Source organism: Argopecten irradians, chromosome 11, assembly GCF_041381155.1.
Source record: "Argopecten irradians isolate NY chromosome 11, Ai_NY, whole genome shotgun sequence".
NCBI classification, from domain to species: domain Eukaryota; kingdom Metazoa; phylum Mollusca; class Bivalvia; order Pectinida; family Pectinidae; genus Argopecten; species Argopecten irradians.
In genome coordinates this window covers 16,244,352-16,261,972 of record NC_091144.1, presented here as the reverse complement: position 1 = coordinate 16,261,972, position 17,621 = coordinate 16,244,352, and the positions used below count along the sequence as shown (strand labels likewise).

Sequence of the window (17,621 nt, the reverse complement as noted above, 5' to 3'; positions counted from 1 at the left end):
CGGGGATGTGTGGCATGATCACTGTCCATTAAGTGATACCCGCACGCAACTGTCCCTGGGGTCGGATAGCATGAGGAAGTTTATTGTGGTATCTTTTTTTCTTAAGTCTCTTGTGTTTTAGATATAAAAAACATAACCAGTTATCTTACATGAGAGAGTTAATTTGTTTTAAAACGTTTTGAATTACAAGAGAGACATTTAGTTGAGTTACAAAATTAAATGATGGACATGTGTTTGGATATTTTTTTATATTTCTTTCTCTAACCTTTATGCTATAATTGCAATTTAAATACGACTTTGCTATGTTGTAAACTATGAGTGCGTATTATCACAAATGATTGAATAACATAATGATAATGACACTATCACTTATGCTCAGAATATATCAGTATATATAGGTTACACAGATACATGTTCATATCACTCATTTAAGTATGAAACTATTACTCCAATTTGGTCGTCTCTACAGAGAACACGTTAATGTATTGTTTGTTAATGTCTACAGTTCAGACAATGGCAGTTGGTCGCCAAAAATCTGGATCAATGTCAGATCCAAGGTTGTACCAGTGTCAGCTACACCGGTTCCAAACCTCCAGCGTACTAAGACAAAATCGTTTTTAAAGAAGAAAACGGATCATCCGTAAAACGGGGCCGTCTTCCTGTTGTGTTATCTAAATGTTATATAACCCCCGGGGATATATTAAGTAATGAATTTTGGACAGTGTCGTTATTATGAATGGCGTGCTTCATTTATCTTATACCAGTACCGCACAGACGGCATATTGTACATTACTTGTCTTACCAATAATAAAGGATCAATGTGGAAGTTTTCTCCTTATTGTTAGGTCACGACCACCACTAGACAGATGCTCTTCACTTGATCTAATCGATGACCCGTTTGACGATATTGTCGTGCTTATTTGATAAATCATGCGAGTTTTTTTGTCATTTTTAACATATCGTTGCGAAACACGATAATACTGTACCATATACATTATGCACAAATTCAATAAATAAGCATGACTCAATGGAAATGACACACCGTATAATTGTCATTAACAATTCCTGAATTTTAATCCAAAAATGTTTTAAAATTAATGAACATCTTTCAGAAATCATAGGTAGTGATATATTTTATTAAGGAAATATGGTTTCTTTACCAATAGTAACAATCATAGAAAACTGTTTGTTTCTTATGGTCTTGAAATGATTTGCTGCATTGATCATTGGCATTTGTGGAAAACAAATAAAATTTTCTATATCGGTTAAATGTCAATGAAACCCGCTCTCGCTCATTAAGAGCAAGGGAGAATTATGCAAACTTCCAAATATCTGGAGTTCATACCGTGTCTTTACGATCAATGATGACGACAATGACTCCCAGTGTCGAGCTCGCGAGCGCGTGCTCTACATGTGGTAATAATTCGCACGTGTCCTAATTAACCGTTGATGTATACACATATATCCCACTATTGTACTGAGAGTTGATAAGTGCTTATATATCTTAGACAATATACAGTTACACCACTTACTATTGTATTGTATACAACGTTACCTTACATATGTAGTATTGTTTGCACAATGGTGATCGGATTGTTTGTTAAACAATACGTCACAAACAGACATAGCTTACTGAAAAGTCATTTGCCTTCTAGTCTTCAGATTTCCTTTTTCACTATACATACAGTATATTGTTACTTGTGAGGATAATATCGAAAATGTCTGAATAGTTAGGATATACAGTACTGACCAGGAAAGTGTGCGCAGATATAAAAACCTTAGTAGTGAGTACTAGTCTCAAGTATTAGACAATAGTAGCAATGTGTTACACCTGTCTGATTGAGGAAACATTTAGTACGACCGCCAAAATCCTCACAAGAAATACTCAATTAAGGAAAACAAAAGGAATATTCTCCCGGTGTCTAGTACAATGCACAGATACTGTACATACAATGTAAGGTACTGTACATATTCAAGAATTACAAAAGTACATAAACACCGTTTTATTCGCAATAATAAAAAACAATATTGGCAGGATGTTATACCAAAAACCATTTGTCACTTAAATCTATATACCATTATCTTTGCATGTTGTTTACTTTGTAAGCCGACAAAGAGATTTTATGCACAAGAGAATGAACAGATATCCCGAGCAGATTTCACACATATATTGCATGTGCTTTTGCCATCGGTATTGTTTCGCGTTCACGCTAATGGAAGAAAAACAGAAGAAAGATTACCCTGAAATCACGCCTTTCAACAATTTACAACAAAGCCAAAAATAAAACTGTGACGAATTACTTGTGAATGAAAGTGTGAATAAAAAAACCTAAATGCGATAACTCGTAACAATCGACTGTTAGACACACGCAGGCCCTATCTGGTAAAACAAACTGATGGGATTCGGTCTGGAATTGTTAATTGCACGCAAGACTAAGATTAGACATCATTTGGCAATCTGTGTTAATTATTAGAGATTGATATCGGGGATTAGAGAATATTCCTTAACGAAGGAAACAAATCAGGACTTGACTAATTTTTGTTTTGACAAACACCTATTTGAACTGGACAATTTTCTGAAATGCAATTCATGGATTGTTTTCTTTGATTAATAGAAACACACATATCAGGATTCATTATGTTATGCTTTGCATCGCGTCTTGCGTAACCTTATTGTTTCACAGTTTCTCGTGTTCCTATTGGTGTAGATAAGTAATAATTCATTTAAGGACGTATAATTACAACGAACTTCATCAACTTATGTATCATCGCCATAACCTGACGATGTCCTAACGCAACAACATTACCTTCTCTTTGGTGGCTTTGGAGGAATGCTTAAGTGCAATATTACTTTAAAAGGGGCAACTATTGCAGGGGATACAACAAAAATATGCCACAGTTTCTCAAAACAAACATATATTCTCACACGCATCGCATTGCATTCACTAGAGGGCGTTCACCCCTACCAACCAACCAATATTACCGGTAACATTTTACCTTTAAGCTTTCTAAACTAACCTTAATGTAATTTATTTTGTGCTGTGAAACTTAATGAGATGCTACCTTGCTAAAGGAAGAAGTGATATATAACTGGGAGCATTGTCAACTCGATTCACTAATTTTCTTCATTTTCATTTTTAACCTAAATGTTTATTTTTTTCTAGGAAGAAAGCAAAAAAAAATCGCTAAATTTCTCACTGAATTTGAATTTATGAAGCACTAATTGTTGGCCTCGACAGTCGAAGGTTGCTACTCAAATACAAAAAGTAATGTGTATTGCTGAGTGGCATGATAAAGAGATACATGAAGTATTGGATTCAGGAGATGTTGTTATCGCAATCATGCATGCCGATACCGCAATACTGTCAATCAGGCATCCCATACTGTGACGTTTGTAAGCAATTGGCACATGGTTAACATGCATAATTAATGCCCGGATCAATATTGTTGATAGATATTATAGGGAATATGTCAGAGAGTAGTACAAACGCGAGTCATTCAACACCATCATGTCTCATCCCCGGACAGATCAGCTGCCATTTGTTAGCACTCAATGTGAAGATCAATGTTTGCCAAGCTATGGCGATATGGGGTGTTCCTTTCCATGAAGAGTCCCTGGGGTGAACTGGCCGAGTAGTGTTGTATCTCTATCAAAGTCGGCACAGTCTTATGTAAGGGTTATCTTTAATATTGTTAGACTTTGAAATGTTTTACTTTTGTCCGGAAATAGGATGGGTATTTTTGATTAATCAATATTGCAAACTATTGTTTTATCAAAAAATGTTAAATAAACAGAAAGCTGCGTCTTCGTTGAATGCTTTCATAATCTAAAATTGGCCAAATTATACAATATAACATGTTCATTAGGGGAATGTGTATTTTAATATCATGCTTCAGTTAATTTTGCTTCGGTTTGCACAAAGTTATATACATTTTTTTGTGTTTTCGCTTGAGAAAACACGGTCTTCGACTGATAATTGCTTTATGAAAATAGCATGAAGTAAATCTAAGGCTTAATCTAAAAATCGATATCCTTCGAACAAGATTATGATGGATTTTTCGATGTTAATTGTTGTTGTCACGTTATAATTGTGTATTAAACTTTCACTCTAATGTATTAAAAAGTAAAGTTTTGTGCCTATTACAAAAGCGACGCTGATAACAAACTGGTTATGCATTACAATATGTGAATAGTGACGCTGAGTATGTGAGGAAAACACGTGTATTACACAAAATTAAATTTAAAATTTGCGTTTTACAAATGTATATGCAAGCATGTATTGATCATGATACATAGTATTTGCAAGTGGAACGTCATGGTTTTGTCACAAAACAATGACGTCACAATTGATATCTACCCACAATAAAAATAACTGTAATATACAGAAAGGAATAATTGTTCTAGATCCTTTATTGAAGACACTGAACTAACATATAATATCATACCAAAATCAGAGATAATGATTTAGCGTTATCTGATGTATAGAAAACAATTTGAGTGATCAATCAATTTTACCTCAAGTCTACTGTTATATAGTCTACATAAGTACAATATTAACATCACCTTTTGTCTTCCATGGTAGGTCTATATACGCATAATAATTATTAATTATTATGTTTATATACATACCAATTATTTCTTTTGTAATCTTTCTATGCAATCTAGTATACTGTTACAATGTTACAAATAAAATAATCAAATTGTGTAACTGGTGTTATGTATATCTAATCTGATGCAGGCTTTATCAGGTGTAGTTATATTCCCTCTGATGTTTGGCCGTAAATAAAAATCAATATCTAATTAGCCTATACTCATATGAATTCAAACCGGTCCATCAGTTCCAGTAAAAAGACGCGTAAGATTGGTATAACATTTCTATGTTTGGCAGATACCCATCTATGTAATTTTATTGCTGTTCTCGGGTAAAACAATTAATTATTGATAGAGGCTACTAAGTAAGACATCCATGTAATTTGACCTTTGCACTTTGACCTGACTATTGCAGAGTTGTTAGATGGACAAAAAATTAAAATAACAACCTAATATGTAGTGATTTATAAACTTTATACCACAAATACATTTGATTTAAGTGAGGAACTAAAACAGTTTCTAAACAAAATCATTAGAATTGTCTTTGCTTGGTAACCGGAAAATCACATTTTTGTATCGTTATAGCAAATGGCATTGGCCATATCTGTGAATCATTCCTAAACACGGCTTAAAGTGTCTTAAATACGATAGCAACATGAGAATATATATATACTTCAGTAGTATAAAATGAAGATAGGACATCAAACAAATGTAAGATTACTTGTAAATCTATGTTAACAATGAATATTCATGGCGCTATTTTGCCGTCTAGATTAGTAATAGTCAACTAACACATGGTAATTAGGACGACCACGGGAATGCAAATAACTTTTGCAGATCTATAAAATTGCTAACAGTGTTTAACATTCCCATTTAAGGAAAAATAATTGTTTTGAATCGCAAAACGATTAAAATCAACACCCGAGCTAGAACCATGGACTTTGTTGGATGGTGGTCAATTTAATTACTTATTGACCGATTATCTCCCCAGTCAATCCTGCCATACATACGTACATACATACATACCTAAGAACACGAAATAAAGTAAAATATATTTGGTAAGGTAGTACTATAAACAGTCACATCTGTATATTCGTGTACCATATAAATAAATCATCGCCTGTAATTCAATAACGGATGCCCAGAATAGCATTATACGGCGTCTAATTAAGATAAGGTGAATTAACCGGAATTAAATACACAAGAGATCACAATGTACTTTTAGTTGACTCTGAAACATTTGAAATATCCTTTTAGGACCATAGCCCAACACGAATATAGTTGAGTGTAAACATGTTCGCATTTAACCCTGTGTGATGCATACTCATTTCTGGGTAGGAGTGTCCATCTAGTTTTCTAGTGTCAGGTGTTATCATTTTATCAGGTTCCGCGTTAGGTGTCTTGCACACTACATTAGGATGAAGTTTGCCAAATTGGTAAAAAAAAATAGCACACAATTTAAATTGATACACGCAGATCTCACGTTTTTCACATCACGTTTTTCAATTCCGTACACATTATATTGAATATCGGTTATGCAACTATTTTTTTTCCTTGAGATTGCCTTTATACGCTTGACCTGATGCCATACTTGTTTCAAATCATCAGACAACAAACTAATGGAATTGTTTCCTTTTATCTTAAAAATGGAGTTATGTGTATGATATTTGGTTACATTACGGTAATACATTATAGATGAAATCCGAACTAGATGTGTTTCAATGCGAAAAGGTGAAATACACAAACTTTAACTATAATATAATATGTAAAATTCGAAACATGTGAACATAACTTATTTTATGAAGAGTATAGTTTTGAATATGCAGTGATACACACAATATCCACTCTAATGGTGTTTTTACAACGCTCTGTTTCTTAATGAATTGCATGTCAAAAATGGCAATATTATATATAAGTTTATATATACATATATCATTATTTAATGGATACAATAATGTTATTTATCATAAATACCATGTATGCTGTGTACCATTAACTATTTCGCTCGATAAGAAGGAAACTAGGTAAGGAAGAAAGTGGTTATACATGTACATAGAGGTGGGATCATCAATTGAAATATTACACATCAAGACATGCTACTTAGTATTAATTTTATCTAGACATTAGAATTTTTACTTGACATATTGTATTCGTCAATTAGTATTGTCGTATTTATACGTGATTTGGAAGAGTAATTAAAATAGCTACTGTAAACAATCATTACATGTGACCGTGGGACCACGATATCAAAATACACACGAACACCCGTACCAAGGAAAACTATTAGACTGATGAACTCTGACGGAAAAGAAAATTGATCTCTTAATTGAGATCTCTAGTAAGATAAAGTGGCCACACTGTATTATTGGAACGTACAACTACTTCTCGATAATCAATAGACGTACATCTGCCAACTGTCCCGGGGCTATCGGAGACAATTGTTTATCTAGGTCATGCATAACCAGGTATAGTTCTTTTGTTTTAAGAATGGTCGAACAGGATTTCTATTCATGAATGAAAATACGGAAAATATTGGCTAAGCGTGGCCGCACTATGTTGTAGAAACTTCCTTCTTTAGTTAGATAAATAAGAGTGTGTATAATGTCATAATACACCAAACAAATTCATTTTCCTCTAAGTTTTATTAGTGGAACTAGAGATAAATTGTATTGATTTATACAGAATTACGAAAACAAAATTCGAAATATAATATCGTAATGCAAATATGTAAATTGGAATTCGTTAATTTTCTGACCTGATTGAGATCATGTTTCGTTTTTCGTAAATAAATATGTTGTCACATCGCACTCCTATAGCTAGCTGTCCATATCATTGATCTAAATTTCAATCCATGTCTCGATCGTATGCTTTTCTTGCATGAGCGTCAATAAGGCATATTCACCATATACAGACACACATAAACATAAGTGAAATGCCATAATATTCGCATAAAGTATTGATTATCATGATTTGTTTGTCGTTACCATTACGATATAGCGACAAGACCTTCCTTTGATTTATTTACTCGTTCTACATTGCAACTTAATGTTATGGCGTTCTCCAAATATATTCCAAAATGATTGTTTTTCAAAATCTTCGCTAGGAATTGGCATCAGTGATAAATACCTGCAGAGAAAATGCTCGGGTAAAAATTAAGCAATGCCATATAATGGATTATTGAAGTAATACAAGCAAACACAGTCGTGCAAATTCAACAGGGTCGCCAAACCTCAATGTTAAATTGCGTTTCATCATTTATAATTATCTCCGCTTGTAGTGGCCATGGAGCTATGTTCTTGGTAAATAAGGAAAAATCGGAGAAAACATAAACTCCGTTTTTAAAAATGCAATACGGTCCTCAAGTGTGCCTTGAAGCAACATTATACAAATGCTCATCACGGTACGTTATGTATAGCGCAGAACTACACACCGAGAGACCCTGTAGATCGGATCTGATTGCACTGTAACATTTTTGCCTGATTGCATGTAAATGTCTTATTGTCTTCAGGGAGTAATTCACACCCAGATACGATTACAAAACACATATCAGGTGACTGTCTCCTTATTGTTTTATAGAACGATTACGTAATGTATGTAATGCACAATATTGTGTGTGGTTTATATTGTCATGTCCTAGTGAGCATCCAACGGTCATGAATCTCATCATGGGTATCATCTTTTTTATTTTATTTCATTGAAAGTCAATAGAAAGTAATGGGAAATAATTATCTTTAGACAAAATGGTGAACGTGATCATTAGTATAAATCTAAAACATAATGATTGTTTTACGAAAATTACTCAGCATAAAGACCGATAAGGTGAAGTATCGATTCTCATAGTTTATTTATTTACGCTGTCTTATACACAGGTCTCAGCCTTTGATCTCTATTATTACTTACACCTTTTTGATAGGCGTATTGCTTATATTAAAGTGAGGTTAATTTTATATTCCTTGATGGCATCCCTCTGTATTCTCAATTAATGTCATGTGCATGCCCATACCAACTGAATGTTTAGATATTGTGTCTGTAAATACTACTTGTATGAGAAATATGTTCGACATATATTTAACACTGTGCTGCCGAGATCGTTACAGAGAACTGTCCTCTTTAAAAACTGACTGTTCCCGTAGGTTGTTTTTATCAAATATCTACATAGTATTGTTTTCACAATCTATATTTAAACTATGGTTTTAATTGAGAGTTTTATTTCATTAATAAATTACGTTTTAGCGACATTTTAATATTGTTTATTATTGTTAGTCAATGTTCAATGCAACAATCAAGCTTTAGTTTCTGAACGTTATGTAATGAATAATAATTAACACATACCGATCAGGCATCGCCGCATATTTGTTTACAACATGTGTGCGTCCGGGTTTCCTGTTTGTTGTCTCGGTGTATTACACGCTTGGCTAGTCAAGTTTACGCTAGCGAGTAAAGCGTTTGCGAGACCCGGATTGACAAAATCCGAGGGTATAAAAGCCCGCGCTCGCAGACGAATGTCAGTCTGAAATCAACACTCAAGCTGAGAAGATCGGAGAATATCAGGTATATGCTATAACAGTATTCCCCTTGATAGAGTGTTTGGCAGCGGCTCGTGACCTGTGATAGGTCAATGACTACGCATACATAGTATAGTCGGTAGTAACAACCACAGCGTGGTTAGCGACTACATAGGTAGTCAGCGACTACAAGGTAGTCGGCGACAACGTAGTTGTCGGGAGTCACAGGACAGTGACTATACTATATAACCACAAGGTGGTTAGCGACTACAAGGTAGTCGGCGACAACGTAGTTGTCGGGAGTCACAGGACAGTGACTATAGGCATATAACCACAAGGTGGTAAGCGACTACGTAGGTAGTCAGCGACTACAAGGTAGTCAGCGACAACACTGTTGTCGAGAGTCATCGGCTAGCGATAGTCGGCGACTAGGCCAGTAACCACAGGGTGGTTAACGACTACACGGTAGTCAGTGACACGGTCAGTGACCACGGGGTGGTTGACGACTATAGGATATAGTCGGTGAATATAGATTGTTTGTTGTATACCCAATCTTTAAGACCAGGTGTCGATGGTCAGGCAGACCACTGTATATATACTTATATATGATATTGTTAATCGCTCGGAATTTATGCAATGTTTTACGCTACCAAATAGTAGTCATATCTGTATATATTTGCTTCTGTAGACTAGTCACTAACCAAGATCATTCACTATAAGTGACGAACCCATTTAGAAACGTCACAGTTTTTGGTGGCAGCGGTGTGGATCTTGGTTATTTGACAACGTTTTTGTAATATAATTGTATCAGTCTACACTTTGAAATTCTTATTGATATTACAGTACTGTAAATTGTTTTTGTAATAAAATCACAAAACGGTGTGGTTGTTTGTTGTTCTCAATCATCATGGCGGAAGCCAATATCCGTGATCTTTTGGGTGATGAGTCTGACCATGGCCTTGATTTTGACAATACCGGTCAGCGGAATTTTGATTTCTCTACCCCATTCTCACAACCCTATATACCCAATATACCATATGGCAAAAGTTCAGCTACTGACTCTGGGTTGGGGACTAGGGAGAAGGATACTCGCCCAAAAGTGGTGAAACTGAACCTTGATACGAGTTTGGGGTTACAAAATGAAAGTATCCAAAAGGTTGAGAAAGAGATCAGCGATCTCAGAGAACAGATGTTGCAAATGAAAACTGACAGTTACAATCTGTTGGCAAGAACAAAACCGGCGACATCAGAACAAACCAAAGGGCCCATATCAGGTAGTCACGAGTTTGACCATGTCACGACACGCAAGAAACAATCATACAGAACTACTGGTCATGATGTTGATGAATCAGATGATGAGCATGGCGAAGTCAGCGACACGACCAGGAAACAAAGAAAGAAAACTGTTAATGTGAAAGCATCAACGTACGATGGCACAACTCCATGGGTTGACTTTAGGTCACATTTCGAGGCTTGCTCGAGAATAAATCGCTGGTCCACTAGTGAGAAAGGTCTCCACCTAGCGGTGTCGCTACGAGGCCAAGCTCAGGGCATATTAGGTGACCTCGATATTGCTGAGCAGGAGGATTATGGGGCACTGGTCAAAGCCTTAGAAGAAAGGTTTGCTCCCCCTAACCAGACGGAGTTGTATAGGGTCCAGTTAATGGAGAGACGCCAAAAGGCTAACGAAACTCTACCAGAGTTGGGGCAAGCCATCAGGCGGCTTGTAAACTTAACATACCGTACTGTGTCGAGTGATGTTAAGGAAACATTGGCCAAGCAGCAGTTCATAGAGGCCCTCGCAGACTCAGAGATGCGCATACGCATCAAGCAGGCTAGGCCTAAGAATTTGACTGAGGCTATACAGTTGTCAGTAGAGTTAGAAGCCTACAACCGCTGCGAGAAGAAGTCAACAGAAGGCCAGTCATATCTCCGTAACACTACTGCTGAACCATCTGAACAGTCAGAGATGCTTAAGCTGTTGCAAGATATGCAGAAGAAGTTAGAGTCATTAGAGAAAGATGTTGGAAAGATAAAAACTAAGAGCAAGCCAAACACAAAAACCAATACAGTCAAAAACAGAAGCTGTTTTAATTGTGGTGAGGAGGGACACTTCAAGAGAAACTGTCCTAAACCTAACAAAAAGAAAGATGTCAATAAAGATCAGAAACAGGCTGGTGCCCAGCAAGTAAACACTCGCCGTCGACAGCGACGGAAGAAGCCGAGAGCTGGTATAGGGTCCTCAACTGCAGTGCAAGAGGCAGGCATGTATATAGCTGCCGAACTGCACGGAACAAAAGTAAATCTTTTGGTTGATACGGGGGCGACAGTCACCATTATATCAGAGCGCGTCTTTGATCAAGTTCCGGATTCAGCGAAACCCCCGACTGAGTCAAGTTCGCCAAGAGGTATTAACAGCCAGTGGTGAAAAAATAAAGGTCAAAGGCAAGGGCAGTTTTGTTATGAAACTTAACAGCACAAAGAATATTTGTGTTGAAGGCATTGTTGCCAAGATAAATACCGATGGTATTCTAGGACTTGACGCTATGCAGGCCCGAAATGGTTCCCTTGATTTCACAAGAGGTGTTCTCACTCTTGACGGTGTTGAAATACCGACAACCTATAAGGGCAGTATGGGTTGTTACCGACTTTCCTTGGTAGAGAAAGTGACACTCCCCGCCAACACCGAGGTTGTGGTTCAGGGAAAGGTATGCCTACCAGAGGGCGAAACCGTCAGTAATCTGCTTCTAGTTGAGAAGCCCGATACTTTCCTTAAAACGGAAAAGGCATTAGTCGCCAGGGCACTTGTACAGTATGATACCACTGTGCCTGTAAGATTGATGAATCTGTGTAACGAAAGTCAACAGTTTTACCCTGGGACGACGATTGCACAAGTCAGCACTGTCGATAAGGTAATGGGAGATGTCGACAACCCAACGCCTAAGAAGACAGTCGGACTGAGGGCTGACATTCAATCATTATTGGATGAGTCCAAGCCCAATCTTACAGAAGAGCAGTACAATGCTGCATTCGAGTTGCTGATTGCAAACCAGGCACTTTTTGCTGTTACTGACGACGATCTGGGTAGAACGGGTGTAACCCAACATAAGATTAATACAGGGGGCGTCAGACCAATAAAACAGCCAGTCAGAAGAGTTCCGGGTAACCTCGGTCCTGAGGTTGATAGGCAGGTCAAAGACATGCTTGATCGGGGAATTATTCAGAAGTCATCCAGTCCCTGGAGCTCTGGCATTGTCCTAGTGAAAAAGAAGGACGGAAGCTTACGATTTTGTGTGGACTATAGACAGCTGAATGCTGTCAGCATCCCTGATGCGTATCCACTTCCAAGAATCGATGAGGCTCTTGATCAGATGTCAGGTTGCTCATGGTTCTCAACATTGGACCTTAACTCTGGATATTGGCAAGTTGAGTTGGCACCTGAAGATCGGCAGAAAACTGCTTTTGCAACAAGGACAGGGCTATACGAATTTACGGTCATGCCATTTGGTCTAGCATCAGCTCCTGCAACATTCGAGAGACTGATGGAGACAGTGTTAGCAGGTTTACAGTGGCAGACTTGCTTGATATACCTGGACGACGTTATTGTGACCGGAAAGACATTTGAAGAAATGGTCGAGAATCTCAGACAAGTATTCAATCGACTCCAAGAAGCGGGGTTAAAGCTTAAAGCACGCAAATGTTGTCTGTTTGCTAAGGAAGTAATTTTCCTAGGCCACAAGATCTCGGAGGAAGGTATCTCCACTGACCCTGATAAAGTGAAGAAAGTGGCAGAGTGGCCGGTGCCTGTCAACGTTAAGCAGTTGCGATCATTCTTAGGATTCTGTAGTTACTACAGAAAATTTGTCAGGGACTTTTCTGCAATTGCAAAAAGTCTACACAAACTGACAGAGAAGGGGCGGAAATTTGACTGGACACCCCAGTGTCAAACAGCATTTGACACTCTGAAGAAAGAGCTAACTAGCACAAAGACTTTAGCTCATCCCGATTTTAGTAAGGAGTTCATACTCGACACAGATGCGAGTCATGAAGCAATCGGGGCTGCACTATCACAGATAGTAGATGGTGTGGAGAGGCCAATAGCATTTGCAGGTCGTACATTGACCAAGGCGGAGAGGAAGTACTGTGTTACTCGCAAGGAGTTACTGGCAGTTGTTAACTTCACAAAATACTTCAGGCATTACCTGTATGGCAGAAAATTCACTGTCAGAACAGACCATAGTTCACTTAGGTGGTTGCTGAATTTCAAAGACCCAGAGGGGCAAATGGCCAGATGGTTGCAAGTCTTAAGCTCTTATGATATGCACATCGTCCATCGACCAGGCAAGCAACATCAAAATGCAGATGGCTTGAGCAGGATTCCATGTCGCCAGTGTAACTATGACCCGGACTGGGAACAGAAGGCTGACAACATAACATCGTCATGTGCAGCCAACGTAATAAAAAGTCAAGATCCCTGTAAGTCGGAGAACAAAGGGATACAGGAGAAGACCTTGAGCGAAAAACAAAAGGATGATGACGACCTAGGGTTGGTTATCGGCTGGGTCAGGCAGGAGGAAAAGCCTGGTTACAAGTCCATAGGTGGCAGAAACAAAACAGTAAAATCTTTGTGGTCACAGTTCGAAACACTGTCCATGCAAGATAACCTGTTGGTAAGGAAGACAGAGAAAAATATGGTTCAAGTTATCATACCTAGAGATGAGCGTCGCACAGTTCTTAACCATGCCCATGACAACAGAACAGCTGCTCATCTAGGAATAAGGAAGACCCTTGCAAAGATCCGCCAACAGTTTTACTGGCCTGGAATGCAAGATGATGTCAAACGATATGTCACAGGTTGCACACTGTGCGCTAAAAGCAAGAACATGACACAGACGAAGAAAGCACCTATGCAGGTGACAGAGTCTGGCTATCCCATGGAGCGTATAGCCATGGACATTCTGTGCGAGCTACCTGAGACTGATGATGGCAACAGGCACATCTTGGTCATCTCAGACTATTACACTAAGTGGACAGAGAGTTTCCCTATGCGAGATATGAGCGCTGAGACCGTAGCACGCATACTAGTGGAAGAAGTTGTTTGTCGATTCGGAGTCCCAAGCATAATCCATTCAGATCAGGGATCTCAGTTCGAGAGTGCTTTATTTCAGGAAATGTGTCACATATTGCAGATTGAAAAGACCCGTACCACTCCCTACCACCCTCAGTCGGACGGTATGGTCGAGAGATTCAATAAGACATTGGTCACAATGTTAAGGGCCTTTGTGAATGAACGACACACTGACTGGGATAGACACTTACCTTATGTCATGATGGCATATCGGTCAACCGAACATGAGACTACCTCCCATTCACCAAATTTTATGATGCTTGGAAGAGAGACATCTACTCCACTTGATCTACAATACTCCATGCCACGGAACTTGAAAGCCTTGCCACAGAACACGTGGGCCTGGGAACTACAGGAGAAGATGGAAGATGCACATCAGTTGGTCAGAGGAAATGTCAAAGGCCAGATGTTGCGACAGAAAAAGCTACATGACCAGAAACTTTCATGGCAACAGTTTAAAGCTGGTGATGATGTCTTTGTCTTTTTCCCTAATGTCAAGCCAGGGCAAAGCCCGAAGCTTGCTTGCCGCTGGAAAGGTCCATTCCGAGTGATAGCCAAACTCACTGACGTGACTTATCGCGTACGTTGTGGACGCAAGGGAAAGATGCAAGTCATTCATGTGGACCGCATGAAACCAAAGAAAACCCAGCGGTTACGAAATGAAAAGGCTGAAGATTTTGCAAAAGTAAAAGAGCAGCAGACACAGGTGAATGAGAGTTGCTTCGAGAGCAAGCAAGACCTAATTGGAGAGAATGTGAACAATTCATTTGAGGAGAGTTCCTCTACCCTTATACCTGAATGTGAGACAGAGTTGAAGTGTGAGGATGAATGTCTGAAGGGTACAAAGACAGTACCACGACAAGGTCGTAGGCATAGGAAAGCACCTGCCAAACACTCTGATTATATTCTGTTCTAAAATGTTATACAATTTCCAGAATAATATGAATAAATTATTGCCAAAAGTAATATGTGATATTACTGATATATATTCCCTCTAATCAAAGTGTTCTGTACTTTCAGGATGGTAAACACTAAAACAACTCCAATGAAGGCCTGCCCAATGTGTAAATTCCGGACAGCTGGAACTGATGAGCTTAAGGAGCACCTGGTGCTTTGTGGTTTGAAAAATGCGGAAAAGAATCCCTTCTCCTGCAGCCACTGCAATTTTACAACGTCAAAGCAAATATACCTAACCCGCCATGAGAAAAGGCACCAGAAATCAGAAGACAAGAATAGTCAGCCTGAAGTAGGACAAGTGTCCAGCCAGCCTGACGGGAAAGGCGACGTAGCCTTAAGCATCAGCAGCAGTAATAATAGTGACTCGGATAGCGATTATGATGTCTCATCACCAGAAGACTGGCAAACACAGGATCCGGGGCCATTACTGTCAGAGGAATCAGAAATGGAATCTAGTGATCATGTGTTCCAACCTGAGGAAGGAGCATCTACCTCGGCAGAAGGAACATGCAATGATCAGGAACCTAATGATGATTCGTTGCTTGGAAGAGTCATTCGGAAGTCCACTAAACCTACGTTGCCTTTTAACCAGAAAAGAGCGGCCATGGAGCAAAACGTTGCAACGAGCAAGAAGTTACGCGCAACAGATCTACGCAATGTTATCCCCAAACCTGTAACTCTTGAACAACCTATCAAACGACACACTCAAACAGTGACCCGTCGTTTTGTCAGTGTAGGTGTCCAGACGGACACGGCTTTAAACACCACTAAGAGAACTGTCACTACAACTTATCGCTATCATGAGGCTGATAAACGTGTAAAGCAAACTACCGTAGATGAGACATTCTTCTACTTCAAGGCATTTGGTGATAGCCGTGAATAGACTCATATAGGGGAGAAAAACATTCATTTTACTTTATATTAAAAGTTATTGATGGTTCATTACTTGTGTGTTTTCTATGATTCTTGTAATTCAGTTTTGATGATTAAGAAGCGTGGAAGCTTCAACCTCGAAGGCGTGGGTAATGTAATGAATAATAATTAACACATACCGATCAGGCATCGCCGCATATTTGTTTACAACATGTGTGCGTCCGGGTTTCCTGTTTGTTGTCTCGGTGTATTACACGCTTGGCTAGTCAAGTTTACGCTAGCGAGTAAAGCGTTTGCGAGACCCGGATTGACAAAATCCGAGGGTATAAAAGCCCGCGCTCGCAGACGAATGTCAGTCTGAAATCAACACTCAAGCTGAGAAGATCGGAGAATATCAGGTATATGCTATAACAGTATTCCCCTTGATAGAGTGTTTGGCAGCGGCTCGTGACCTGTGATAGGTCAATGACTACGCATACATAGTATAGTCGGTAGTAACAACCACAGCGTGGTTAGCGACTACATAGGTAGTCAGCGACTACAAGGTAGTCGGCGACAACGTAGTTGTCGGGAGTCACAGGACAGTGACTATACTATATAACCACACCTGTGGTTAGCGACTACAAGGTAGTCGGCGACAACGTAGTTGTCGGGAGTCACAGGACAGTGACTATAGGCATATAACCACAAGGTGGTTAGCGACTACATAGGTAGTCAGCGACTACAAGGTAGTCAGCGACAACACTGTTGTCGAGAGTCATCGGCTAGCGATAGTCGGCGACTAGGCCAGTAACCACAGGGTGGTTAACGACTACACGGTAGTCAGTGACACGGTCAGTGACCACGGGGTGGTTGACGACTATAGGATATAGTCGGTGAATATAGATTGTTTGTTGTATACCCAATCTTTAAGACCAGGTGTCGATGGTCAGGCAGACCACTGTATATATACTTATATATGATATTGTTAATCGCTCGGAATTTATGCAATGTTTTACGCTACCAAATAGTAGTCATATCTGTATATATTTGCTTCTGTAGACTAGTCACTAACCAAGATCATTCACTATAAGTGACGAACCCATTTAGAAACGTCACAGTGAACGTTATAACAAGCTTTTACATTTATATTTACTATTGTTATATGTTGTGTCAGGTTTGTTACCTTTTGAATAATGTTTGCATTATTTTGTTATCCACCCACTTTTAAAATGTGAGGTCTTATGATATGTGTGTGTTGTGTGCTGACAGAAAAACACAAGGTAAGATTTCCGGTTAAAATAGATGGTAACAATAACGATTTAAATAGCTTCTATATGAGTAGGAATAAATTTAACTTTCCAAGAGTGTCTACGTCTGATTTTGACGAGATCAGCATCGATCTATCTTACAGACTATCCGATATTCTATTATATGTGTTTTTAGGGATCAGCTTTCTATGATGAAATAGTTCTAGACACAATGCTGGAAGGTGAAAACACGTGTGAAAACTAATTTACTTCTATCGATAGAGTTGAGGCCCCATGAGAAAATGTAAATATATATATCTTAATTTCGATATATTAGA

The 17,621-nt window shown here is 38.7% G+C and overlaps 2 protein-coding genes across 5 annotated transcripts in view; one reads left to right on the top strand and one right to left on the bottom strand.

The window, feature by feature from the left end:
- Positions 1-17,621, bottom strand: part of LOC138334853 (Kv channel-interacting protein 4-like) — a 320,280-nt gene that overhangs the window by 213,801 nt on the left and 88,858 nt on the right. The gene's annotated exons all lie outside the window — the stretch shown is intronic.
- Positions 8,900-16,126, top strand: LOC138334852 (uncharacterized). The gene is made up of 2 exons (XM_069283626.1): positions 8,900-9,142; positions 15,245-16,126. The coding sequence occupies exon 2, from the start codon at positions 15,246-15,248 to the stop codon at positions 16,062-16,064; it is 819 nt and encodes a 272-aa protein (XP_069139727.1). The 5' UTR covers positions 8,900-9,142; position 15,245; the 3' UTR covers positions 16,065-16,126.

Coding starts and splice junctions, on each gene's coding strand:
- LOC138334852 (XM_069283626.1), top strand. CDS start 15,246: ATGGTAAACACTAAAACAACTCCAATGAAGGCCTGCCCAATGTGTAAA.